This window comes from Sorex fumeus, unplaced genomic scaffold, assembly GCF_029834395.1.
Source record: "Sorex fumeus unplaced genomic scaffold, SorFum_2.1 ptg000098l, whole genome shotgun sequence".
Lineage (NCBI taxonomy): Eukaryota > Metazoa > Chordata > Mammalia > Eulipotyphla > Soricidae > Sorex > Sorex fumeus.
Window position 1 is genome coordinate 77038556 of NW_026606155.1, and position 27387 is coordinate 77065942.

A 27387-nucleotide genomic window follows, 5' to 3' on the forward strand; every position below is an offset into this window, starting at 1 on the left:
CTGCCAAGGAAGTAAGTTGGCTCATTTGCTGTAATCATGATGGTTACACAGTTTTGGTGGCAGGTAGCTTGTTGGTGATTCTCAGTGGATGATATGACATGGAGCTGTCAGTTCCACCAGCCAAGACATGTGTTGACAATTCCAAACTCTACTCTCTTGTTCCAGTTTCTAGCATTCTGCTAAATGTTGAAATGACCCACCAGTTTTAGTTTCCCAAAATTTTTATTAAGCTAGGATTAGAGGTAGCATGAGAGGGCTGCAAGGACTATCAAGAGAATTGGAGTATCTCAGTGGAGTAATCCTGAATAGAGATACTGGGCCATTAGCTACAGGTGGGCCACCCAATACATACATGAGGATGTGGGTATGCTTCTGGAATTTTAAAGCGATGAACTCAATTTGAATCTACCTCAGGTTAGCTGAGTATGTGAAGCTTGAAGGACCCAGAAAAGGGGCCTTCAAGCCATGGGTAGCCATGTTGGCTATTCAGTCATGTCAGTTATCACCTCTCATTCCTATGGGCAGAAGAGGGTTGTCAGTAATGACAGAATCTCTCTCCAAACTCACAGAGCAGGGGCTGGAGTGGAGTGGGGAGGAGAGAAACATAGGGAGGGAGAGAGATGGGAGGGGGGAAGGAAGAGAGGGGAGAGGGTAGGAGGGAGAGTGGGGGGAGGGAAGGAGGGAGAGAGAGTGGGATGAGGAAAGAAGGGAGAGAGGGGGGAGGGAGGGAGGGAGGGAGGGAGGGAGGGAGGGAGAAAAAGGGTGAGTTAGGAGATTAGAAGGGTAATAAGCAAGGAGAAAGTCTTTTCCCTGAGGGCGTTCTGAAGGCTTAATTAACCTCCACTGTGATATTCCTGAGAGTAAGCAAACTGTACAACTGGCTTCCTAAAGAAATAAGGACAGATGATCATGAAACTCACTCTACCCTCCTCTCTGAGACTGTAGAGCACCCTACTATTTCCTCACTTCCAGTCAGGCTTCCTTTATTTGTTCAAAAGCAGTAAACAGAAAGATGGGCCCATGTGTGTAAGACTGCCTCATCATAGTATTAAGTAGAATTCTGAGTTAAGAATTCTAGTTAGCCTCTCTTATTGAGATTTAGACTTCCATTTCCAGAAACTTTAACCATTTCCACATCAGAACATTTTCCCTAACCACTTGCAGATGGATTTGCAAACATCTGAGTTCATGTATTAGATAGGACTATTGTGTATTGGACGAAAGCTAAGACCAAATACTCAATACAGTGTAATTCAAACTATAGATCAAAACCAATTTATGAGCTGTAAAACAGATCTAGAGACTTCAGTATTAAGAAGCATAAAATAGACTAATATAAAGTAGAAAGGAGTTTATGATTGTTCATAAGGATAAATTGTTCCTAGAGTATTTATATAATAGATAGGAATATATATTTCTTGATATGATCAAGACAAACATTTTTGGTAAAAATACAATTGAAAGCCACTACTTTACTGAATTGTGTTTTTTGTTAGCATTTTAAAAATTAAAAATTACATTCATTGTTAACTTGGAGGGGATCAAATATAGAATCTCATCAATACCAAATTCAATATCAGATTCCGCTGCCTATATCAATCTCCCTGCATTGCAAATGCTTTTTTTTATTAATTAATTAATTTTTTTTAATAGTGAGACATCATGAGGTACAGTTGTAGACTTACACATTTTTGTGCTTGGGTTTCAATTATACAATGATCAAACACCCATCCCTCCACCAGTGCGCATTTCCCACCACCACGGATCCCAGTATCCCTTCCACCCCCCATCCCCCATCCCACCCTGCTTCTGTGGCAGGGCATTTCCCTCTCTCTCCTTTTGAGTGCTGTGGTTTGCAAAAGAGGCATTGAGTGGCAATCATGTTTGGTTGATAGTCTACCCTCAGCATGCTCTCCCATCGTGGGGGGATCCTCCCAACACCCTTTATTTGGTGTTTCCTTCTCTTTCTGAGCTCCCTTTTCCCCTAACATGTGTGGTTGTCCTCTGGGTCATTGAGTAAAATTCCTGGTGCTAATCTCTGCCATACTTGGGTGTTAGTTTCCTATTTTGTTACTTTATGTTCCCCAGATGAATGCAATCTTTCTATGTCTATCCCTTTCTTTCTGAGTCATTTCGCTTAACATGATACTTTCCATGTAGCACCACTTGTATGTAAATTTCATGACTTCGTCTTTTCTAACAGCTACATAGTACTCCTGCAAATGCTTTTTTAAGATGTTCGGACTTATCACTTGCAGTGAGCACTGTGGAGGGAAGCGGGGAGGTACAGAACAGGCACCAAAGTGAGCAAATCAAACAACTCTTTTAAAGAATGACATAATTTTTTTGAAAGGCTCTTTCCTTTCTGTTTTCATACTAGAGGCATTATTGCCTCTAGCACTTGTGATGTGAGCATTACATAAAATAAGGTCAATCTCCTCAGTCCTAGCAGAGGTGAAAAGAGGGAAAAAATCATAGTTTTTTAGGTCAAAGCTGGTAATTCTGAGAAGACATCTCATAAAAATAGAATCATAGTTTTTGGTATGTCTACAGCTTACCTCTGGGAAATAATCAAACACAAACCAGAGTAAGAGATTGCTTTCCTCTTGCATAACAGACTAATCCTCCATAAAAACAAGGATTTGATCAAGGGGGACGAAGAGAATGGGAAATAATGGGTGAACAGGCATCAGACTATAGTTATACAGGTGAGAAGGGTGAGTGGTAGAGCCATATATCCAAAACACAGAGTCAACAAAACTGAAAACATGAGATCTAAGATGCAACCACTGGAACTTCACAGTGTGCCTGTAAAGTTGACAATGGGGCGAGGATTGGGGTGGAGAGGGAATATGGAAACAATGGTGGAGGGAAGTTGACATTGGTAGTGGGATCAACATTGAAATATTATATGCCAAAAACTCAACTATCAGTAACTTTGTAAATCACAGTTCTTTAATAAAAAAAAGAAAAGAAAACAGGATTTGAGGGAACAGAGATGTGGCTCAAGCAGTTGAGCACCTGCCCTGAGCTTGTTCCGTGGTCTGTCCTAATCCCCTGTGCACCATGGGCTGTGAACCCACAAGAACAATAATAATAAAGTGGATTTTCCCATGTGCAGTATCCTGATGGCTGCAATTAAAAATTAAAAGTTAATCAAATTTTGAGAAAATTAAAACAGATGAACATGCTTTTGGGAGGCTCTGGAAAAAAAAACTGGGAGGCGATGTGGACAGAGAAATTGTACAAAACAAGATTTATTCAAGGGTCATTCCTTAGAAAGCTTCAGAATCAGAGATGGAACTACTTTTGAGCTTAGTTAAAAGCAACTAAGAAAAGGCATATTAGAAATGCCAGAGACAGAAGAAGAAATTACAATTAGGAAATGTACCATATTCTTGCCTTAAGCCCTTTACACCTACTCTCTGAGAACCCTAGTACTTACATGCATTTCGGGAGCACAGCGGCCTAGAAGATCTATGAGAGCAGAATAAAATGACATAATTGCATTTCCCATGTGCACAATCTCTTCTTCATCTTCATCATCTTCCACACTGCTGAGAAAGAACCAACATGGAGAGGTGAGGAAGCCTGGCAGGTATGGTCTGCATTGAGACCTGGATGGCTTTGCAGGAAGAACTCTGCTTGTTCTGAGCACATTTTAGACCACCTTCTCTACTCTCCAGAAGCCAAAAATGTGATTCCAGTCACTAGGTTCAAAAGACTCAAATATATTTGCCTGTGGCATTTCTAGGTCTCCATGAACTTTAAGCTTCGAATACTGACATAAACTGATCATGCAGATCATACATACCATGTATGCACAAAGTCATCCCCAAAGCTACTAGCCACTCATTCCTTTTCCCTTACTAAACATACATGAAAAAAAAAACCACATTAGACAAAGAGTTTAAAGGGTTGAGTCTACATCTGGCTCTGTTGCTCTTTCTATACGATCTCAAGTCTCATTTTTTTTAATCTCATATTACCTGAGAAAGTGGGAAAGCTATGTTTTATATTCTTTTCTAGTTTTACTGGGTCATCTTCCAGAAAAATAGCCCAAAAGCCAATTTATTGGACTGTTAACTCTTCTAGGTAGCCCATTCTCCAATCTAGAGATACTAGAATCTAGAGGCTATAACAAATGACAGAGAAAAGGTCAGAAGACACAATGAGAGGAAAATAACAAGACAACTTGAAAAATTTGTCCTTAACCTTTGAGTACTCTTGAGTACTCAGATTATTAATACTGTGATTTAAAAAGATGCTACTTTCGTTTAAATCTAAAACACAAAACTAAAACATTCTCCTAATTAATTCTCACATTTTTAGAAGAGGAAATGGGGAATACTACATTTTTTTTTCAAAAGTGACGCGACACCATGGTCTAAATACTGAAGGAGCCAGGGATGTGGTTTGGCATTAGAGCATTGCCTTTCGTGTATGAGCTATTGGATTCTATCCCTGACACCACCAGGACTGGCAGGCAGGGGAGGAGGCAAGAAAGGGCTGGACTCTAACCTTGGTCCTGGTCTTTTAGCCTATAATCAGTTTCCTTCTGTGGTAATATAATAAGGGAGGGAGGTACAGTTTTGGCTAAAAGAGTTTGCTGTCTTTTGGATCTGCCAATTGGCCTGAGTAAAGGAGAAATGGAAAAGGGAAAAGGTGCCCCATTTCTCCCTCAAGCAGAAGACCTCATGAGAGTCAAAATAGCAGAGTGCCTGAAAATGTTTTAATTACCAATGTAAAGGATTTGTGCTTTCTATACCACAAGAAAATCAATGACAATTCCTCTGTAATCCTTGTACTGACAAGACATGGGGAATCAGCAATTATAACCACGTCCAAAGCCAATTTTATTCACTTACATTTCTCTCTTATATCCCTGTGAGGGCAGGTCAAGGGCTGGGTTCTCTGAGATCTTAATGGCGCCCTGCATGGCAGCCAACAGACCGTTTCCTCCTTCACCCCTCAAGGCAGGACCAAAGCATTCTGGGCGTCTGATGAGTAGTTTGACCACGACACTTGCATTTTCCTCCACACTTTCACCTTAAAGAAAAGAGTACATTATTGTCTTTCCGTTTGGAAAGGACAATATCAGAATTTATTTCTAATTGAGGAGTCCAGGAAATATTATTAGATTGTGCTTGTCACCCACTTTTACTTTTATCAGGAGGTAATAGTGATGGAGATAAAAGGTATGCTTATATAAATTAAGTTAGGATATTAAGTATTAATGGTCTCATTCCCCTGACCCTGAAAGAGTCTCCAATCATTGGGAAAAGATGAATAAGGAGAGGCTGCTAAAATCTCAGGGATGGGAGGAATAGAGGCGTTACTGGTGCCCGCTCGAGTACATCGATGAATATCGGGATGATAGTGATACAGTGACAGTGATTACGTATTAATATCATTAAGTTTTAAGTATTAAGATGAACAACCAGGGTCACAGAAATAGTATAGCCAGTAGGTAGGGTGCTTGCAAAGCATGCACCTGACCAGGTTGGATCCCTGGAACCCGATATAGTCCTCAAATCCCTTCAGCAGTGACCCATAGTGCAGAGTCAAGAGCAAGTCTTGAGCATCTCTGGGTGTTGTCCTCATCAAATAAAGATGAACTTTGGTACAACAAAATCATATATTTTAATTAAAGATTTTGTGCTGCTCAGATTATTGTACTATATTTAATTTAGGTCTTGTATGTTAATAAATACACATCTAATTCTGCCACAGATTACTGATTCATTCACAGATAATTTAGGGACTAAAAAAACTTTACATCTTTACTAATGCCGAAGAAGCTGCTAAATGGTATCTTCGTTATTCTTTGACAGGGAGTAACATGGTCACTGATGTTAGTGTGAGTCAATTAACATCTCAAGTGAGTGAGCTCACAACTTTAATATACTCTAAAATATATCAAAACAACCAGGTTTTTGAAGATGGACCTGAAGGAATTTCTGAAATCATTTATTCAGAAAAAAATACTTGTTGAAGCTCATGGTCAGTGAGAAATGGGGTCTATATGAAGCTGGAGAATTCTGTTGGCATTTCATTTTGGGAGAACTATAGGTCACTAAGATAGGATCTTAATTTCTGGAGAAGTGATTAAGCAATAGGAATGGCACACATTGGGACGGACAGTGAATGCTGCTCAGAACAAAGCTTATAGCCAAGTTATGTATCAGTCTTTCAAAACAACTTCATAAAATACACCTTGTGTCTCAGAAAATACCTTAATTTGTGTTTGAGATTTCATTCCTAGGCTGAGACTCAAGACACTTTTGGTGTTGAGTATTGCAGGAAGCCTGAAAAATCTTTTCTACAAAATCATTACGTATTTCTTGAAGGACTGAGCTCTATAAAAAAAGGAGCCCTTTGACACACTGTATTATCGATTTGTATATAAAAAGTTCTCTCAAATATTAGTAGGCTAGAACAATACTAATGATTCTCAGATTTTAGTGGTCAGGAATTTGGGGAAAATTAAGCTCATGTGGGAGGTCTCATGAAGCGTGTAGAAGAGTCAGCAGAGCAGTGATCTTCTAAAGTCCTTAGCAGATATAGAATCTCAGGTTCCACACTTATATGGCTATTGGTTGGAGGCCTCAGTTCTGCACCATGTGAACTCACCATAGAGTTACTTCAGTGCTCTGATGACATAGAAGCTGGCTTCCCATACAGCAAGATCTGAGAGACTCACAGAAGCTACAATGCTTTTTAGAACCTTATCACACATGGTCATTTCTGTGATACCTTATTTGTTGCAGAGTTTGCTGAATCCAACTTACACTCAGAGGGAGAAGAACTGGGCTTTATCTTTTGGATGGTGGAAATTTTAGACTTAGTTTAAAATCATTCACTGTCATTGTCACTGTTCTCCCTGCTGGAGTGGGCCCAGTAACATTGTTACACTTGTTGTTACTGTGTTTGGCCTATCGAATATGTCACAGGTAGCTTGCCAGGCTTTGCCATTTGGGTGAGATACTCTCAGTAGCTTGCCAGGGTTCTCTGAGAGGGGAAGAGGAATTGAAAACGGAGGAATCAAACTCGGGTCTGCCGACCTGGCCAAGTGCAAGGCAAATGCCCTACCCACTCTGTTATCACTCCAGCCCTTAAAATCATTATTAGACTTTAATTTATGATTAATTAATAAAAAATAAACTTGTGTGCTTTGAGTGTATGAACTTGTGAGCTGAAGAAAGGACTCAAAAAATACTTAGTGTATGACAAAGATAGTTGGAAGTGATCACTCTGGATAGGAACTGCATGCTGAAAGTAGGAAAAGGAACAAATATGATAACATCTCAGTATCTTTTGCAAACCATAGTGCCTGAAAGAGCCTGCCATAGAGCCATAAAGGCAGGCTGGGGGAGAGTTGGTGGTGGAAACTGGGATCATTGGTGGTGGTAAATGGACACTGGTGGAGGAATGGGTGTTGGATCATTATGTGACTGAAACCCAATCATGAGCAGCTTTGAAACTGTGTATCTCACGATTACTCAATTAAAAAAAAAGCTATGTAAAGCATGCACTCTACCTCTGAGTTACTTCACTTAATAAAATTTTTATTTAATGAACTTAAAGTGTAGTGACTAGAGCATTTTATTTGCAATCCAAAGAACCTGAGCTTATGAACTAGCCTTTGAGCTAATCACTGACATCATATACGCTACATAATCTCACAGGAATTCATTTGCCCAGTTGAGATACTCATTTTTCCTTTAGCTTTAGAGTTGGTATACTAAGTCTAACCTATATGCAGAGATTTCTTCCCTCATGAAAGAGGATCACAGGGTTTGAGCTTGATGTCTGAATGTTGGCAATTAACTGTGCTGTTGGTCACACAAACTCATATTTGAAGACACTTGTCATGTCTAAAGTTCGTTTGCTGAAATCTGTTCTTATCACCTCAACATTTTGAACCGTAGTAAAAATGAAAAGTTTTAAATATGTCACCATAAGTTTTAAGATTGTGTAATTTGATTCAGGATTGTGTAATTTGATTGTGTAATTTCATTAAACTCAGTTTAAGCATCCCATCAACACACATTCAATAACATCCAATTCAATCCTTCAAGGAGGCTAAAAGGTGTATAAAGAAGCTTTTCTTTGAACTTTATGTGACATGTGTCATCACAATTTTTTTGCATTCAATCAGAATCCATGAAAAATTATTGCAATACTTAAAAGGATACAACAATCACACTACTGGTATGGTGGAAAGATTCAGTAGAGAGAAATCAAGGAGATTGTGCAGTTAGTTCAAGAGCTCAGAAAAGTGATAATGTAATGTAGACCATCCATTCCTATTTGTTGAACTTAACATCATATCTGACCTACTTAATCACAGGAAGTATATTTAGAGAAAATCAAGAGAAGAATCACATTTTTGAAAGTAGAAATTCTTAGTTATAGATATAACTCAGTGCACTACTTTTTTTTTTCTATCAGAATTTGTGTTTATTATTTCCCTTCAGATCTGGAGATCAGAAGTGCAAAATGAGATTTAGGGACTAAATAAAAGTACAAACAGACCTGATTCCTCCTTGAAGCTCCAGGGGAGAATTCAATCCTTGTCTCCTCCCAGAGAATGTGATTTCTTTTTTTTTTATTATTAGTGAAACACCATGAGGTACAGTTGTAGATTTACAAATTTTTGTGCTTGGATCTCGGTCATACCACGATCAAATACCCATCCCTCCACCAGTGCCCATTTTCCACCACCAGGATAATATCCCGCCCCCATCCCCCCATCCCCCATCCCCCCCTGCCACTGTGACAGGGCATTCCCTTTTGTTCTCTCTCTCCTTTTGGGTGTTGTGATCAGCAAAAGAGGCATTGAGTGGCGAACATGTTCAGTCCAGTCTACTTTCAACCTGCATCTCCCCTCCTGGGAGGATCCTCCAAACACCCTCCACTTGGTGTTCCCCTTTCTATCTGAATTGTCCTTTCCCCTAGAATACCCGGCTGGCCTCTAAGTTATGGAGTAATTCTCCTGGTGTTGCTCTCAGCTATTCTTGGGTATTAATCTCATATTTTGTTACTTTATATCCCCCAGATGAATGCAATCTTTCTATGTCTATCCCTCTCTTTCTGACTCATTTCGCTTAGCATGATACTTTCCATATTGTACCACTTGTATGTAAAGTTCATGACTTCATCTTTTCTAAGAGCTACATAGTACTCCATTGTGTAGATGTACCAAAGTTTCTTTAACCAGTCATCTGTTCTTGGGCACTCAGGTCTCTTCCAGTTTCTGGCTACTGTAAAGAGTCAGTGCACTACTTTTAAGGGTTGTCAGTATCCAAAACTGAAGAGGTAGCACATTGTCCTGACAAGAATAATGAAATTAATGTTTTGGAACTTTAAACGTCAAACTGGGAAGAAACAACCCCAATAATCATGCTTATTTAAGTATTGTAATTTGATTTTGTCTGTTGTCAGGAAAAAAACACTTGTGGGTCAGATGTGGTCCTATCCATCATACTTAATTCAACTTAGCTCTTTCCACAGTGATCGGCATTGTGGAGTTTAATGGGTCATGGACAACAGTGTGCAACAGAATTTGAAAAATCCAACATTGAGTTCTATATTGAGTTTGCTATTGAAACTTGTCAAATTAGTCTTCTTTTATTGAAGCCTTAGGTCTTTAGATCTAAGCTAATTAGGTTGGCTTATACCACTGACTTAGGGAGCTATCCTTTTATTATTGTATTGTGGATGCCTGGGGTGGGGGGCTTCAGAGGGCTCCCAGTTAAAAGGAAGGAACTGAAGTGCAACCAGTGCTGCTAATTAGAGATCCAAGGAAAAGAATTTCCAAAGATCATAAAGGTAGAGGGGATGTTATGATTAGAAGAGAGTGAATGTTCTCTTCCTAATTACCTGTAGCCCAGCAAACTGGACTGCAAAGCAAATTTATTCTGCGGAAGCTGAATACTGACCTTGTGGGAATTTTTCAAGGGAGAGAGAGATCTGAGATAAACTTGTTTTGCCCAGGGGCTTATTACATTTTTTTTGAGTTCCAAAATGAATAGCATGAATGTTCACAGGGCTTTCTTCAAAGGTTCTCAACACTGTCTTCACATTACAGTCCTTTTTTTTTTTTTTTTTTTTTTTTTTTTTTTGCTTTTTGGGTCACACCTGGCGATGCACAGGGGTTACTCCTGGCTCTGCACTCAGGAGGTACTCCTGGCGGTGCTCAGGGGACCATATGGGATGCTGGGAATCGAACCTGGGTTGGCCACGTGCAAGGCAGACGCCCTACCTGCTGTGCTATCTCTCCAGCCCCCCCCCCTTTTTTTTTTTTTTACATTACAGTCCTTTTCCCCTTTTTGTTTTCATTTTGTTTTGTTTATTGAGACACAGTCAGTGGAGCTCAGGGCTTACACCTGACTGCACTCAGGCATCACTCCTAGTAGGGCAGAGGGGACCATAGATATGGATGCAGGGGATCAAAACTGAGTCCATTGTGTGCAAGGCAAGTACTATGTCTCCAGCCCTATTATTGTATTTTCAACATCCCTGAGAGATTGAATAGAAATGGGAATGATTCTCCCCATTCAACTCTAAAGTAGGTATTTATCTACAGAGATGGTAGTAAGGATGTGATACTTCTAACTTCCATCCACTGCATTTTGTATTCTTCACTTCTCTCTGGACTGTATATTTAATAATAATAGTCTTTCAAGTAAGAATCCAACCCTTCTTGTTGAAGTATTGTGTTAACAACAGAAATATCATAAACATTCAAAAATATTTTTGAATAAATGAATAAGCTCCTTTGAGGCCAAGGGTAAACACTTGAAATTATTGGATGGGAAGCTGAGAATCGGAATCCGTCTTTGTATTAATAGATCAACTAAAAAGCTTTGTTTACAAGAGATTGAGTTGTCTATTTTCTCAAAGATAATTAGTCCCAAGGAAAAGAACATATCCCCAGTAAAGTCCTAGTGTAATAAGAGAAAGAATTTGGAGCTTAGGATGAATGACTCTAGAGAAACTCTTAGTTAAATTAGAGAATCACAAGGGAGGGTTGACAGCCAGGACTCAAAGCTTTTTCTTTTGGTATGTGCCAACTTTTATATGGAAGCAGGAAACTTGCATGAACAGAGTCACTGCACATTAGGTTAGGACATATAATCTCTACCTTAACCTGCAAAGGGAGGTGCTGAGTATATGTGAATAAAGAAAGTAAATCAAGTACTATTTACCCTATGGCCATTAATCCAACCAGTCATTTAGTCTACTTCACTCACTTGTCATTGGTTCCAGGATTCCTGGACAAGTAATAAAGTAGATAGCCCTGCCTGAGCCTCAGAGTCAGCCCAGCAGATTTGGTTGTACCTGTTTCCCAGGTATTACCTCTCACCTGCCAAATATGAACATTCTCATTGCCTTAACTAAAATCAATTTGTGATAAGCATGAGGTTCATAATATTGCCATTCTGGATGAATAATCTTGATGAAGTTATTTTTTAAAACTCTGTTTTCCTACCTTAAATACAGCTCGTATTTTGTTTCGAACATCATTTACCATCCTAGTCAACACATCAATAAGGAATTCACATACATCAGTACATGAAAAATTTGGGGCCTGGATGATCAGCAAGCACTGCTGTCTAGTCCCTTCATGAGCTATGGAAAACTGCTGCCAGATTTGTGAAGTGTGAAGGGAACTGGGCAACATTGTTTTCTCCCAGGCACAGCCCCTTATTTTGGTGCTCTGCACACTGGTTATCACCAACTCCTTTGAGTTTTAATTTTCTATTATTTGTGTTGTTTGGACTCCATGCTTATTTCTGGGGTTTGGTTCCATTCACGATTTTACAGAATCCCATTTCCTTGCTTCTGCCTGGAAGCAAGGAAACGGGATTCCTTTCTCTGACCTCTCTGATTTCTTTTCTATTGTCAGGCAAAAAGATTCCAGAATCTCCAATGGGAGAATTGAGAAGGTGAGACAGAAGATATCCATAGACTGAGAAGGTGTAAGATTCATTCTGAATACTCAACATCCACTCCCTGGATGTTACATATGCCTCATATCCCCCTGTCTCCTCATCCTATTTGTGTCATCTGGAGAAGCACTGTGATATCATTCACAACTGTATTAAGCTATTATTTTTTTAAGCTTTGACTAATGATTAATTTTGGGGTGATTTACAAAACATTTTCAATTAAATTTGATAATAAGATACACATCTTACATTTTTGTCTTCTTTTGAGGGGGGCATATCTGACTGTCCTCAGGTCTTACTTCTTGCTTATAGAAGACCATCTGTAGTTCTGAAGATCAAATCAAGGTGGCCACATGCAAGGTAAGTGCCTTAATCTCTGTACTATCTTTCTGTTCCCCACATTATATATTTTTAATCCTAACTATCCCCAAGTCTTCTGGTACCAGTCACACTGAAGAATGGCTTTACATTAATATTAATCACTTAATCACTTAATCCCCGTTATTCATCGATTTATTCGAGCGGGTGCCAGTAATGTCTCCATTTATCCCGGTTGCGTGCTAGCATAGCCCAATGGTATCTGTTCGTTTTAGGAACATGTAGAGCCTCAAACCGATCATTTAGGGTCTTGACGAAGAAGTCTGACCATCTTATAGGTGGGCGTCCACGTGATCTTTTGATGTCTCGTGGAATCCAATCAGTAATGGCTCTAGTCCAGCGGTTGTCTGTAAACCTCATTACGTGTCCAGCCCATCTGATTTTTGATGTCTTGGCAAATGAGACAGCGTCCCTGATTCTTGAGCGTTGACGAAGATCAGAACTCCAGATTCTATCTCTCATTTGAGTGAATCGTGATATTCCAAGCATAGTTCTTTCGATTCCTCTTTGAGAGACCCGAATAGCGTTCTCATCCTGTTTTCGTAGGGTCCAGGTCTCTGAGGCATATGTTAATGCAGGAAGAATAGTGGAATCAAAGAGATGTGCTCATAGCTGGAGGTTCTTTGTCCTTTTAGTTATTTCTTCAATACTCTTGAAGGCATTCCAAGCCGCTCTCTTCCTCCTGCGCAACTCAGGTGCCAGGTCATTCATCATGTTGATTTCTCGACCTAGGTATATATAACTGTTGCATTCGGAGATGGTGGTTCCGTTGAGAGCAAATGGAGCGTCATGAACAAGGCTGTTTCTCATAAACATTGTCTTCGTAAGATTCAGCTGTAGTCCTACCTTTCCACACTCACGGTCAAAGTCCGCCAGCATTTGTGCCGCTTGGCTGATGTTTGGTGTTATTAGAACGATGTCATCAGCAAAGCGGAGGTGGTGTAGTTGCCGACCATCTATCTTCACTCCCACATTTTCCCATTCTAGTCGTCGCATGATGTTCTCGAGGGTGGCACTGAAGAGTTTTGGTGAAATGGTATCACCCTGCCGAACCCCTCTCTTGATATGGATGATTACTTCTTTGTAGAATGGTGAGATCTTGGTAGTGAATCCGCAATAGAGCTCACGAAGGATCCTGATGTATTGAGTTTGTACGCCCTGATTGGCTAGGGCTTCCATGACCGCTTCCGTCTCGACAGAATCAAAGGCCTTCTTTAAATCAATGAACGTTAGACAGAGCGGCATCTTGAACTCCCGAGATACCTCAATGAGCTTGGTTATTGTGTGGATATGGTCAATGGTACTGAATCCTTTTCGGAATCCAGCTTGTTCACATGGTTGTCCTTCATCTAGTGTTCTGCTAATCCTATTCAGGATGACTCGAGTGAATAGTTTGTAGATGACAGACAATAGGCAGATTGGGCGATAGTTGCCAATGTCGTGGATGTCTCCTTTTTTGTATAGTAGTACAGTCTTGCTGGTTTTCCATTGGGATGGAACCTTGCATTCAGACAGGTAGCATGTGAAGAGTCGAGCCAATGTATTGATGAGTACTGATGGTAAGTTCTTCAGGTGTTCAGGTCTGATCTTGTCTGGGCCAGGTGCTTTTTGTTTCTTTACCGACGAGATGGCATGTTCGATTTCGGAAGGGAGAACATTGGGAACGACATATCCATCATGTGGTATGTGGTATGTGGGCAAGTGGATGTGGCTATTAAAGAGATCTGAGTAGAAGTCATGAATAATCTTCTCCATTGCCCTTCTGGAAGATGTGATAGATCTATCATGATGTCGGAGGGCAGTCATCTTGGTTTTGTAGTTGGTGAAGGACAGGCGGGCATTACGAATGTTTTTCCCAGCTTCTGCTGCATCTACCAGTACTGCTGCTCTCCTGTTTTTGAGCTCATCCTTGATGGCTTTTCTGCATTGTTTTGCCAGTTTGGACGTTTGCTTGTGGTTGCCTGAGGCACGTGCCAAGCCACGTTGGCGATACATTAATATATAAACAGAAATTATTCATCTGATTCTTTTGAGCATATATACATACTATGCCCTTCAAAGTCAAAATGCTATTTGTTTTCTTGATCATAAAATATTATTAAATTATTATTTTTGAGGCTTCTCAGCAATGCATGGGGCCCGGGTGCTACTCTTGGATATATTTGGTTCAGTAGTGTAAAGTGAGGGTTCTGAGCTCAGCTGGGTTCAGTGGTGCCAGGGGTCACCAGAGCCACACCTGCTGGTGCTTGGGAAACTGCAGTACCGGAGATCAAATATGGGGCCTGAAGCAAACCATACGCTTTCTATTCCTTGGTACTATTTTTATGGCCCCCCTCAAAAATATTTTTCCAGGCTTTATTGAACTATTATTTAGATGAATTGAAAGATTGAAAGACTGAAAGATTCACGTCTTCCAGATAAGGGACCCATCAGTGTGCTCTTCACATTTTTTACTATGTGCATTTCTTTCGTCAAGATACTATTCAGACATTCCTAAAATCACTTTACAAGGTTCTAGTAATGAAATTTTGGGACACATCCAAATCTCCTTGAAAGTAGGCGAGGTTGAAAACAGAATGAGTACTCCGTGAATGTGTCTGTTACAGAGTTTTACAGGTTGAGTACAGAGCCTTGATTTTCCATATATGTGTCTGTTCTACTTAGGTTTGTTGTTTTCTGCTTTGACATGTAAGTGACTTTAGGGCAGAATTTATAGAGCATGTCTCCTCTCACAGATGCTCATATTCTTGTCACATGTCAACATGATAGATGCTCAAATTATTGCCACTGGTGATAAGTATATCTTTTGAAACAGATTTAGCAAAGCTAAGAGCAATTGTGCTTTCATCACAACTAAGTATATACTCCAGAGAGAACATTACCAGTCTTCCTAAGAACTCAGTGAAGTACGGAATAACTTTTCCCTTATTGAAAATTGGTAAAAATATTTTTTCCCTCCTTGGAATTTACATTAAGCAGGGATTTATCAGACACATCTATGTCTAGGATAGTTACAGAGTTTGTAACTGCTTGGTAAATAGAAGCTTCCTAATTTCATTATTCCCACAGTTAAATACCACCCAAGGCTTCCCAGCAAGCTCCTAAAAATAAAGAAAATTATAGGCTTTAAGGAGTTCTTTTAAAGACAAATCTTGTTTAAGAAGATTTAATACAAACATTAGGAGATACCATTAAAATAATGTGGGAAAGAAATTTCCAATTACACTATTTTCATATGGCAAGAGTTTTAATCTAACCTTTCAAAGTGTATTTTTATACATTAGTGTCAAACAGTAATTAAGTAATACCACGACTTTTGACACATTCAAAGGGAAAAAATGCTGTTCCTCCTTGTCCATTAGAGATAATGATTTATAAGACTTGGTCTCTGAAGCAAAAATGTTCTGATTCAAATCCTAGCTGTACGTTTGACATTTCTATTTACCAGTTGGGCTGGAGCAATAGCACAGAGGGTAGGGTGTTTGCCTTGCACGTGGCCGACACAGCTGACCCGAGTTCGATCCCTCCGCCCCTCTTGGAGAGCCCAGCAAGGTACCAAGAGTATTTCACCTGCATGGCAAAGCCTGGCAAGCTCCCCGGGACATATTTGATATGCCAAACACGGTAACAACGTCTCACAATGTTACTGGGCCCGCTCGCTCGAGCAAATCAATAAACAACGGGAGGACAATGCTACAGTGCTACATTTACTAGTTATATATTCTGGGAAAGTTATTCAATATCTCTAAACATCTGGGTTTTCAACTATAAAATTAAGAAGCCAACATTAAATTAAGATATGTCATCAAATTGATGTTTAGAAAGATAAAATATGTAAAAGTATATAAATATAAATGCACAGTGTTAGTTATTATTACTATCACCAATTATCACCAGCTCATCGTTACTATCACATATAGTGCCACAATGAACCCAAGGGCACAAGTGTCTTTTTAAAGTAGTGTTTTTTGGAAGGCTGTAATGATAGTATGCAGGTAGGCCATTTGCCTTGCACATGGCTGACCCAGGCTTGATCCCCAGTACATCATATGGCCCCCTGAACACTGTAAGGAGTGATCTCTGAGCTCAGAGACAGGAGTAAGCCCTGAGCACCACCAGGTATGGCCCCCCCAACAAAACTAAATCTAAAAATAGTGTTAAGGGGCTTTTTCAGTCAATGCCAAAAAGTGAAGTTGCTAGGTTCGAGCCTTAGATTTTTGAGAAGTATCCATGTTCTTTTTTCCATGAGGTTGAACCCTTTGGTATTCCCAACAGTACATGAGAGTTCCTTTCCCTCCACAACCATGACAACAGTAACTGCTTCTGTTTTGTTTTGTTTTGGGACCCCCCCGGCTCTTGCAGGACTTTGCACCCAGGAATCATTCCTTGGAAAAACACTGGAGGCCTTTTTTAGTAGGGACAGAATCTGGGTGAGCTATATGCAAGGCATTCTGTACATCTTTCTGGTTTGTTTTTGTTCTCTTTTATGTGTGCCAATCTCACTGGTGTGAGATGGTACCTCACTATTGTTTTGAGTTGAATTTCCCTGATGATTAGTCATAAGGAACATCCTTTTGTGTACATCTTCTTTAAGAAGTTTATCTCACCTCTGTGAGAGTCTACTCCCATCTTTCAACTATAGACATTCAGCAAGTCAATTTAGTCCTAGCATTAACCTATAACTCCAAATTAGGATTATCTCAATTTGGGGGTTACTTACTGCAGAAATTAATATAACCCTAACAAACCAAGCTCATATCATTTTTTAAAATCTCATTTTATTTCTCCTTCTAACAACCTTATTTTTTTTATCTCCCTACCCTTGTATTTTTAATCTTTCATGTGACTTCTGTTTATTTCTCTTACATGCCTATGCCCACTCACCAACCATGACCGCCACTTTATTCTAAAAATTCTGCCTCTGGGGGATGAGAGCTAGTACAATGGGTAAGGTATACACAGCTGACCTGGGTTCATTCCCCGGCACAGTGAAAGATCCCCTAAGTCCCTCACTGAGTGATCCCTGAATAAACAGCTAAGAGTTAGTCCCAAGTACTACAGGTAAGGACCCAAAACAACAACAAAAAAGTTAAAAATAATAATTCTGTCTCTGTAATTCCTTCAGACTTCTTCATCAAGATCCTGAATGAATGGTTTGAGGCTCTTCGTGTTACTGGAGCGAGCAGATGCCATTGGGCTACACTAGCATGTGACAGGGATGAATGGAGACGTTACTGGCACCTGCTCGAGCAAATTGATGAGCAACAGGATGACAAGGGATACAAGTGATACAATTCTTTTTAGCTGTATCTCTTCCATTCCATTTTTATTGTCACAAATATCATATAGAACTTTGTTTTCCTCACCGAAGCACAGATATCCCAGTGGCCCCCATTACTATTTTTTGTTTGTTTTTTTGCTTTAACACCCGGCAATGCTCAGGGGTTACTCGTGGCTCTGCACTCAGGAATAACACCGGGAAGTGCTCAAGAAACCATTTGGGATGCCAGGGATCGAACTCGGGTCAGCCATGTGCAAAGCAAATGCCCTACCTGCTGTGTATTTCCCCCTCCCCCAATTAGTATCTTTTGTTAAAAATCTTTTCCAGTTCTCATCATATTGAATCAAAATGAAAGTCTTCTGTTTGAAATTTCAGTTGTTCCCATTACAGTTTCCCACTTACCTTTAAAACCTCATCTTCTACTGCTGTCATTTACAGATGTCCATATCCTTTAGACAGATAAATTATTTTATTTCCTGAGTGTAGATTGCGTTAGCCTTCAGGACACTACCTGTTCTGCTGCCCAACTAAATTACCGTTTTCTTGCATCTCTGCATCTGGAAGCTTGACTTTTCAAAATTCACCTTTAACATCACCTCCTCCATGAAGCATGAAAGAAAATATCTTAAAAGGAGTGTGTGTCTGACCCCCTGCTCCACCCCACAGCGATGCCCTTTTGCGCTCACTCCGTGTTTTACTCCACTTATTATCATGACCCATGTCTACATCTCCCCTCCTAGACTGCAAATTCTTTGAAATCAGAAGCTAAAGTCCCTTTACAAAACCAATGGTGGCCCTTGTGTTACAACACAATCAACATTAAATTAAAATGCACATATAATTCCTACTGATGGGGTCAGTATATTGGAGCTTGTTGCATTATCAAACGAGACTGTAGAGAATGATAAAAAGTTATAAAACAGCCTGAAAGCAAATGGAAGAGACTAAACATTTTGTTCCTGGCTTTACTTCAGTATGGTTACACCTAATCAGGATACGCAAATATTGAAATCTGGGAAATTGAGATAGGAACACAGTCAGTGAATTTCTTTACATCCATAATTCATATAGAAAATCCCACTAAATGACCTATAAAGTCTTTGCTCTTGATGCAAAGGTGGCCAAGATGAATTTTTTGGTCCTGCGTTGATCTCATTGTGTTATTTACATAAATTTTGTGACTCACACAAAAATTTTAAGTTTACTTTATTGTAGGATAACACTGTTTTGTCCTTCCTCAGGTAGCTTAGGTTTATTGGGTCACACCCATCCCAGTGCTCCTGAGTCACTCCCATTCTTTTGTTTATGCTTTCTCACCCAAACAGTTAATCAGCTTATTCCCCTAATCAGATTCTGTTAATTTGTAAGGTCAGATCTTTCTAGGACACTGAACTTGTATTATAAGTTAATATTGCATTTCTCCTCTCCTTATGTCTTTTGAATAGTTTACCTTAAAGCAATGTCCTTTCTGTATGGACACAGGAAGACAGTTAGTATTATGCTTTGTAACTTGGGAGTTGATTGACTCCAAATAATATTTACTTCTGGGCATCTGCTTTCTTGACTCAGTTGCCCTTAGTTCCTAGAACCCCCAAACCAGGGTCCCAACGAGGGACTGAATGGACCCAGGGCAAGCTGTGAGCTTCCCTGGCATCGAAATGGGCCAGGCCAAAGTGCCACTATACTCAAGTATTAGTTGAGGTCATGATCATGGACAAATGCTGTCATGATCCAAAAGTAAGTAGTGATGAGACTAGGACCCTGCTGGGGCTAGGAAGACTAAGCTGGCCTGAAGCACTGCGGAGTATATAGTGAGATGTCCTCAGGAAGAACCAAACTGTAAGTTTATATCTCTTACTGTGCTCATACAGAATGACATTGCTAGAAATATTAGAAGTAGATTTACTACAACTATTTAAGTAGATCACTATCTGAGGAAAGAACATGTCCTTGTTGGGATCACACCCTTGAGCAGATTTCCTAGTAATCTGGAGTAATCTCTTTAGATGAGATTTTATCCTTGAGTTAATCTCCTGGAGGAGTGGTCTTACCTCTCTTTGTTTTTTTGTTAATGTTCAACCCATCTTTGTGTCACCACCCTATGTGATTGCTATATAAACTAAGACTATGAGCTCAGAGGGGGCTCAGGTTGCAGAGGGCAGAGTCAGAAGTGAGAGGGGCTCAGGCTTGAGAGAGAGAAGCAGTAGTGAAGTGAAGATTGGAATAAACTACAATTGATATCGACCAGTCTGGCTCTCGTTCCTTCCTTCGTCTTCCCATCACCATCGACCTCCCTGGGGTGGGGGAAGCGGTGTGAGACCACTGAATGCAGGCAGCGAGAGAGATAGAGCACCCCTGGACTTTTGAAAACACACATTTTATAACATTTATTTTATTATTACCATAATTCTCTGTTTAATTTTAGACACATGATCATTTGGATAGGAAGTGGAGGATACTCTGATACAGACCTTTAAGGAAGGAAATAGAGTTTAGTTTTGCTGGTGGTGAACAGCAGAAGGGCAGTGCAGAATTAAATACATATGAATGAAAGCAGAAGATAGGTGATTAAGAAGTGAAACTTATTAGCACTGTAACACTGTCCTCCCTTTGTTCATCGATTTGCTCGAGTGGGCACCAGTAACGTCTCCATTGTGAGAATTGTTAATGTTTTTGGCATATCGAATATGCCACGGGGAGCTTGCCAGACTCTGCCATGCAGATGGGATACTCTTGGTAGCTTACTGGGCTCTTCGAGAGGGACGGAGGAATCGAACCTGGGTCAGCCACTTGCAAGGCAAATGCCCTACCCTCTGTGCTATCACTCTAGCCCAAAACTATTATTATTTGATGATAATTATATGTGTATATATTATTATAAAACACTAATACTTCATTAAAATATTCAGAAAAAAATGAGTACAAAAAAGTGACTTGTCTAAGATCAACAAGGAAAAATTTGTTGCCTCCCTCCCTCCCTCCCTCCCTCCCCTACCCTCTCTCCCTCCTTCCCTTCCTTCCTTCCTTCTCCTTCCTTCCTTCCTTCCTTCCTTCCTTCCTTCCTTCCTTCCTTCCTTCCTTCCTTCCTTCCTTCCCTATGATGTTCAGGGCTTACTTCTTACTTCTGACTTTTCAGGGATTATTCCTGAGGATAGAAGGGTGTCGGGAAACATATAGGATGCTGGGGATTGACCCTGATTTACCAAATGCAAGCCAAACACTCTACTTGCTATACTATGTCTCCAGCCCCAATCTATTGCATTTCTATAGGCATATCATGAATGAGAAGAACAAATTTAAAAAACTTATTTATAACTGAATAGAAAGTGAGGGATAAAAGATCTGTGCAACAAAAACTGTGACATTGTCAAGAGTCTGAACAAGACAGAGATGGAAATACTCTTCACAGACATGGATGAGAAGAATTAGCATAGTTTAAATATTCATTATATTAAAGGTAATATATGGATTTAATGCAATCCCAAATAATTCCGGTGATATTTAAAAAATAGAACAAGAGATATTCAGGTTTGTATAAAATCATAATAGGCCTCAAAACATTACTGTGTTTTTTTTTTTGTTGTTTTTGTTTTTGTTTTTGTTTTGCTTTTTGGGTCACACCCAGCGATGCTCAGGGGTTACTCCTGGCTCATGCACTCAGGAATTTCTCCTGGTGGTGCTCGGGGGACCATATGGGATGCTGGGAAATGAACCTGGGTCGGCCATGTTGGCTGCGTGCAAGGCAAATGCCCTACCCGCTGTGCACAGCGGTAGGGCGTTTGCCTTGTACGCAGCCAACATGGCCAACCCGAGTTCGATTCCTCTGCCCCTCTCGGAGAACCCAGAGAGCTACCGAGAGTATCTCGCCCGCACGGCAGAGCCTGGCAAGCTACCCGTGATGTATTCGATATGCCAAACACAGTGACAACAAAGTCTCCAATGGAGATGTTACTGGGCCCGCTCAAGCAAATCGATGAACAACGGGCGAACAGTGACCGTGAAGGTGCCTCAAAAAGCTATGGCAATTCTGAAGAGAAAAAACAAAAAACTGAAGATATTGTATTACCTAATTTTAAATTACATTTCAAAGAAAAAATAATTAATACTGTATGATACTATGACAAAAAGAGATGAATGGATCAATGGAATAGAACTGAAAGCCCTAAAATAAACTCACACAGTTATCAATATGTAATTTAGGGTAAACAACTGGATATTATGCAGTAGAAAAAGGAGTCTCTTTATGGTATTTTTGGGTGGGTTCATACCTGGCAGTGCTCAGCAGACCATATGGGATGCCAGGGATTGAAGCTGCATTGGCTGCATGCAAGGCAAATGCTCTGCCCACTATACTGGTCCCAAGGAGAGTCTCTTTAACTAATGGTGATGAAAATCACATGAAATGAATGAAGCTAGACTTTTCTAAGCTCATATTAAACAGTATGTTCAGCGTTAGGCTTAAACACTGATCATCAGGCCCACGAGACTAAACTGAGCACCACCAATAGTGACTCCAGATCCCCTAGGTCTCCATGAGCTTGCTTTACAAAACACATATTTAAAAAACACATCCAGGTCATGGAAAGTATCATGCTAAGTGAAATGAGTCAGAAATACAGGGACAGGCATCGAATGACAGCACTCATTTGTGAAATATAAAACAGTATAGTATGAGACTAACACCCAAGGACAGTAGACACAAGGGCCAGGAATATTGCTCCATTGTTGGAAGCCTGTCTCATGAGCTGGGAGAGAAGGCAGCTGGAATAGAATAGGGATCATTAAATCAATGATGGTTGGAGGAATCGTTCTGGATGGGAGATGTGTGCTTAAAGTAGATAAAGGACCAAATGTGATAGCCTCACAGTATCTATATTTCAAACCATAATGTCCAAAAGTAGAGGGAGAGAGAGAGTATGGGGGAAACTGTCTGCCTTAGAGCCAAGGGGAGGGATAGAAAGGTGGGGTATACTGGGGACATTGGTGGTGGAGAACATGCATGGGTGGAGAGATGGGTGTTTAATCATTGTATGATTGAAACTCAAATATGACATTTTTGTAACTGTATCTCACAGTGATTCAATTTAAAAAAAATACATCCAATAGAAAACTAGAGAAATAGCACAGCACTAAAGCATTTTCCTTACATGTGGCCAACTCGGGTTCTATCTCCAGCACTGAATAAAGTCCACCCAGCATCACCTGGAAACAGTGCCAGGAATAAGCCCTGAGCAACAATGGATTGGTCTAAAACAAAAACAACAACAAAAAGGAAAGAAAATACAATGGGTTGCATATCTGGATTATGATTGGAAACCAAAACTTTTTGTGGTTTCCACAAAAAGATGAAACACCACTTACTAAGCAAGTGGAATCAAATATTAACAAATGGTCATGGTCACGGTCCTCCCGTTGTTCATCAATTTGCTCGAGCGGGCCCAGTAACATCTCCATCGTGAGACTTGTTGTTACTGTGTTTGGCATATCGAATACATCACAGGTCGCTTGCCAGACTTTGCCATGCGGGCGAGATACTCTCAGTAGCTTGCCGGGTTCTCCGAGAGGAGCAGAAGAATTGAACTCTGGTTGGCCATGTTGGCTGTGTGCAAGGCAAACGTCCTACCACTGTGCTATCGCTCCAGCCATAACAAATGGTACTACATTAAATTAAGAAGCTTCTGCACCTCAAAAGCAACAGTAATACAAAGATAGCCAATGGAATTGGAAAAACTATACACCCAATATCCATGTGATAAGGGATTAATATCAAAGATATACAAGGCATTGATAGAACTTTACAAGAAAAAAATATGCAACTCCATTAAAAAATGGGGAGAAGAAATGAACAGCAACTTCCTCAAAGAAGAAATTTGAATGGCCAAAAGACACATTAAAAATGCTCTACATCACTAATCATCAGGGAGATGCAAATAAAAACAACAATGAGATATCATATCTGGTCACAGAGACTGGCACACACACAAATGAACAAGAACAACCAATGCTGGGACAGATATGGGAATAAAGGGACCCTTGTCACTGCTGGTGGAATGCTGACTGGGCCAGCCATTTTTGGGAAATAATATGGATTTCCTCAAAAATCTAGAAACTGAGTTCCCATTTGATGCAGTAATACCATTTTTTGGAATTTACCCTGGGGTCCAAAAACACACAGCAGAAACACCATCTGCACCTCTATGTTCATTACAGCACTATTCACAATAGCCAGAATCTGGAGTCAATTGAGTACCTGAGAAAAGATGTATGGATAAAGAAACTATGGCACATGTACACAATGGAATACTACACAGATGTTAGGAAAAATGAGGTCATGAAATTTTTCTATAAATGAATATAGTTGGAGAGAATTATGCTGAGTGAAATAAGTCAGAGGACAGGGACAGATATAGAATGACTGCATTCATTTGTATAAAAAAAAGTATGAAAATAAATCCAAGCACAAGGAAAACAAGCCAGGAGGACTGGTCAACGGAAAGTCAATGGTGTGGGAGATGGAAGGTAGTTAAGATAGAGGAGGGTCAATTATGATAATACTAGTTGGAAATAGTCACTCTGGACAAGAACTGAATGTTGAAAGCAGGTATCCCTATAGATAATTAGCTTTCAGCATCTGTATTGCAAACCATAATGCCTAAAATGAGAGAGAAAGAAAGAGAAAGAGAGATAAGAGAGATGCCTACCATAGAGGCAGACTGGAGTGGGGCGTGGCTTGAAGGAGTGGGAGGGAAACTGGGAACATTTTCTGGGAAATTACACTAGTGGAGGGATTGGTGTTGGAACATTGTATGACTGCAATGCAATCATGAACAATTTTTTATGCTCTATTTCATGGTGATTCAATAAAAAAATTAAAAACAAGTGGCACATTCATATGATGAAGTACCATTCAGCTATAAAAATACAGTTTTCATATTCATAACAAAATGGAAGCAGCCTGACCATAATAATGTAAAAAACCAAAATAAGTCAGAAGGAAAAAAGACAAGTAGTGGATGATTTCAATTATGTGTGCAGTATAAGGATATAAACCAAGTGAATAGGCAAAACAAAATAAATAGACAAAGTAGTGTACATTGGTAACCAGATCTAAGGTTATTGGAGAAGAAGTAGGTAAAAACAAGAAGGCAGGCTGTGTAAAATATTAATTAGAAGAAACAAAAACAAAAAAACAATTGGGCTGGATGAGACCTAAGAAACCAAAGATAGGCATATTTAGATCTGCAGTCAAAAGGGTACAAAACAATGGAAATCATTTAAACAACTAAGAACAGAATTCATCTGGCATATAAAAAAGCAAGCAATTAGGGTGGGGTTTAAGGGAGACAATAAGGAAACAAACACAGATAGATTCAATGACCACATCATGTCACTATATTGTGAGATAGAGTCTCAATCTTTAGAATAATTGGCATGACTGTTTATTAACTGTACCCTCCCTTTGTAATCACTCAACCAGTTTAGCTGAAATTGTTAGCCTTGAATTCTAAACAGGGAGAAAGTGGAAGGATCATAACCATAAAATGAACACAAATGAATTAGCCTTATAACATTTTTAAGGTGCATTTCCAAGAGAGCAATCCTATTTCACATAATATGCGTCACATTATATTAGTGCAAATAAAGAATTTTTGTAGCATTGGAATTGTCTATAACTGGAAGGTGACTTGTAATATGAAGATCAATAGTTAGGGTCACGATAGCAGTTTTTCTCTGGAGCTTTAGTTATTTTTCACAGCTATTCAGAAATTCTTCTGAAATTCAGAAATTCCTTCTCCAACCAGACCCCCCATCTTCCAGTAGGTAGGCGTCACACCCACCAGCTGCCGCCAGCGCCAGGTTGGTCCCACCAACGGCCAAGACGCAGAGACTATAAAAACCAGCTCCTGGAGGAGATCAGCGCAGAGTCTCTTGCCTCCGCGCCTGGCTGTCCTCACCGGGACCCCTTGGAGGTGGGAGGGTTGAGTTTCTCCCCCTCCCCCCAACCCCTAGCAGAGCCCCAGCAACTGAGGACCTCTGGAGCCAGCCATGGCCATGCTGGGTCCATTCTCCACACGTCCAGACGGGCCTCATGCATGAAAGAACTGGCAGAGGAACCCAGGCATGCGTGTCCCAGGGCTGAGGTCTCCAAGCCTACTCGGATTGGGACTGGGCCTTCTCCAACCAGACCTCCCATCTTCCAGTAGGTAGGCATCACACCCACCAGCTGCCGCCAGTGCCAGGTTGGTCCCATCAATGGCCAAGACGCAGAGACTATAAAACTCACCTCCCAAAAGCGTGAGGCCACATTTGCGGCCACGCGACATCTTATTATCTTATTATTATTATTTTTTTTGGGAGAACCTGGTAGGCTACCAAAAGTATCCTGCCCGCACGGCAGAGTCTGGCAAACTTCCCGTGTCGTACTCAATATGCCAAATACCAGTAACAATGACGGGTCTCATTCTCCTAATCCTGAAAGAGCATTGAAATGGCTCTTTTAAAATCTCAGGGCTAGGAAGAAGGAGACATTACTGGTGCCTGCTCGAGGAAATCAACGAACAACAGGATGATCATGATCGTGATTCAGAAATTATCCATCCCATCTGATGACGATTCAATTAAAATATAAAAAATTAAAAAGGAGGAAATCATCCATCTATTCATCCATCCATACAATCAACTACCCAACAGTTTAATGACACAGTCATATTTGCATTTATTCCTATGGAATAAGCGAGATGAAGATATTAATAAGTCCCCTTCCACTGATTAAAAATGCAAAGAGTGGTAGCAAGTCCAAGTCCATGCAAGAAGTTTCTGGCTGGATATGACTCCTGAGCACTGGACTCCTTGGGACTTTACTTTCGATCCTTGTCTATCCTGGTTCTCCCTGGGATTCTCACCTAGGCTTGTGTTAGTTGTCACCTACCCATAGAATATATAATTTATGCATAAGAAATGATACAAAGGATCTTCTTTTCTTTGCATATACCCACAGTTATGCCATGGTCGGTCTGAAAGGGATGGAAATGTGGGGACTCACTGTTCACGAAGACAGCAAATCTCAGGAAAGATAGATACCGCTCTCCTTCAATGGGATTCCAGCCAACATCAGGGTATCCTTTGGCCAGAAGCATAGGACAGCTCTGCAAGCCACAGCCTGCCAAGTAGGTCACAACCTGCCAAGAAGAACAGTTACTTGCAAGAGTGTACATTTTTTTTTCAAATTTTCTCAAAGTTTGCACAATTTCAGGGAAGTGAGAGGTTCTCATGTCTTTAGAAGTGAGAGAGCCCAGGACTTGTCAAGTAAATAATTTAGTAGGGTTGAAACCACGACCTCCAATTCATTTCTGTTTCTGAGGGATGCATGGGAGTGAGGATTACTGTCATGAAGGAGTATATCACCAGCTGTCAGTTCCCTGATTTCTCCAGCTCTTGAAAAAGGAAACAGCTATTTAAAAAATAGGTTTAACTACCTGGAAAAATAAGGGTGGATGTAGACTGTTCACTGGGCCATGGTATTTCAAGACCAAACCTGGTGGGTCCTAAGGGGCTTTTTTTTAAAAATTTTTTTTTTTATTTTTGAGTCACATCTGGCAATGTTCAGGGCTTACTCCTGGCTCTGCATTCAGCGAATAACTCCTGGCGGTTCTCAGGGGACCACATGGGATACCAGGGATCAAACCCAGGTTGGCTATGTGCAAAGCAAATGCCCTCTCCACTGTGCTATCACACCAACCCACTAAGGGGACTCCTTGAGTCAACAGAGGT

At 40.3% G+C, this 27387-nt stretch overlaps 1 protein-coding gene across 5 annotated transcripts in view; it reads right to left on the reverse strand.

Moving 5' to 3' along the window:
* Positions 1–27387, reverse strand: part of RYR3 (ryanodine receptor 3) — a 631292-nt gene that overhangs the window by 143918 nt on the left and 459987 nt on the right. For 3 of the 5 annotated variants that reach the window (XM_056134222.1, XM_056134220.1, XM_056134218.1), the window contains 3 exons: positions 26660–26795; positions 4869–5049; positions 3446–3557 (listed from right to left, as the gene is read on the reverse strand). In XM_056134222.1, coding sequence (XP_055990197.1) covers positions 3446–3557; positions 4869–5049; positions 26660–26795 — 429 coding nt within the window. The remainder of the gene's footprint in view (positions 1–3445; positions 3558–4868; positions 5050–26659; positions 26796–27387) is intronic. The other 2 variants (XM_056134221.1, XM_056134219.1) reach the window with 1 other exon arrangement.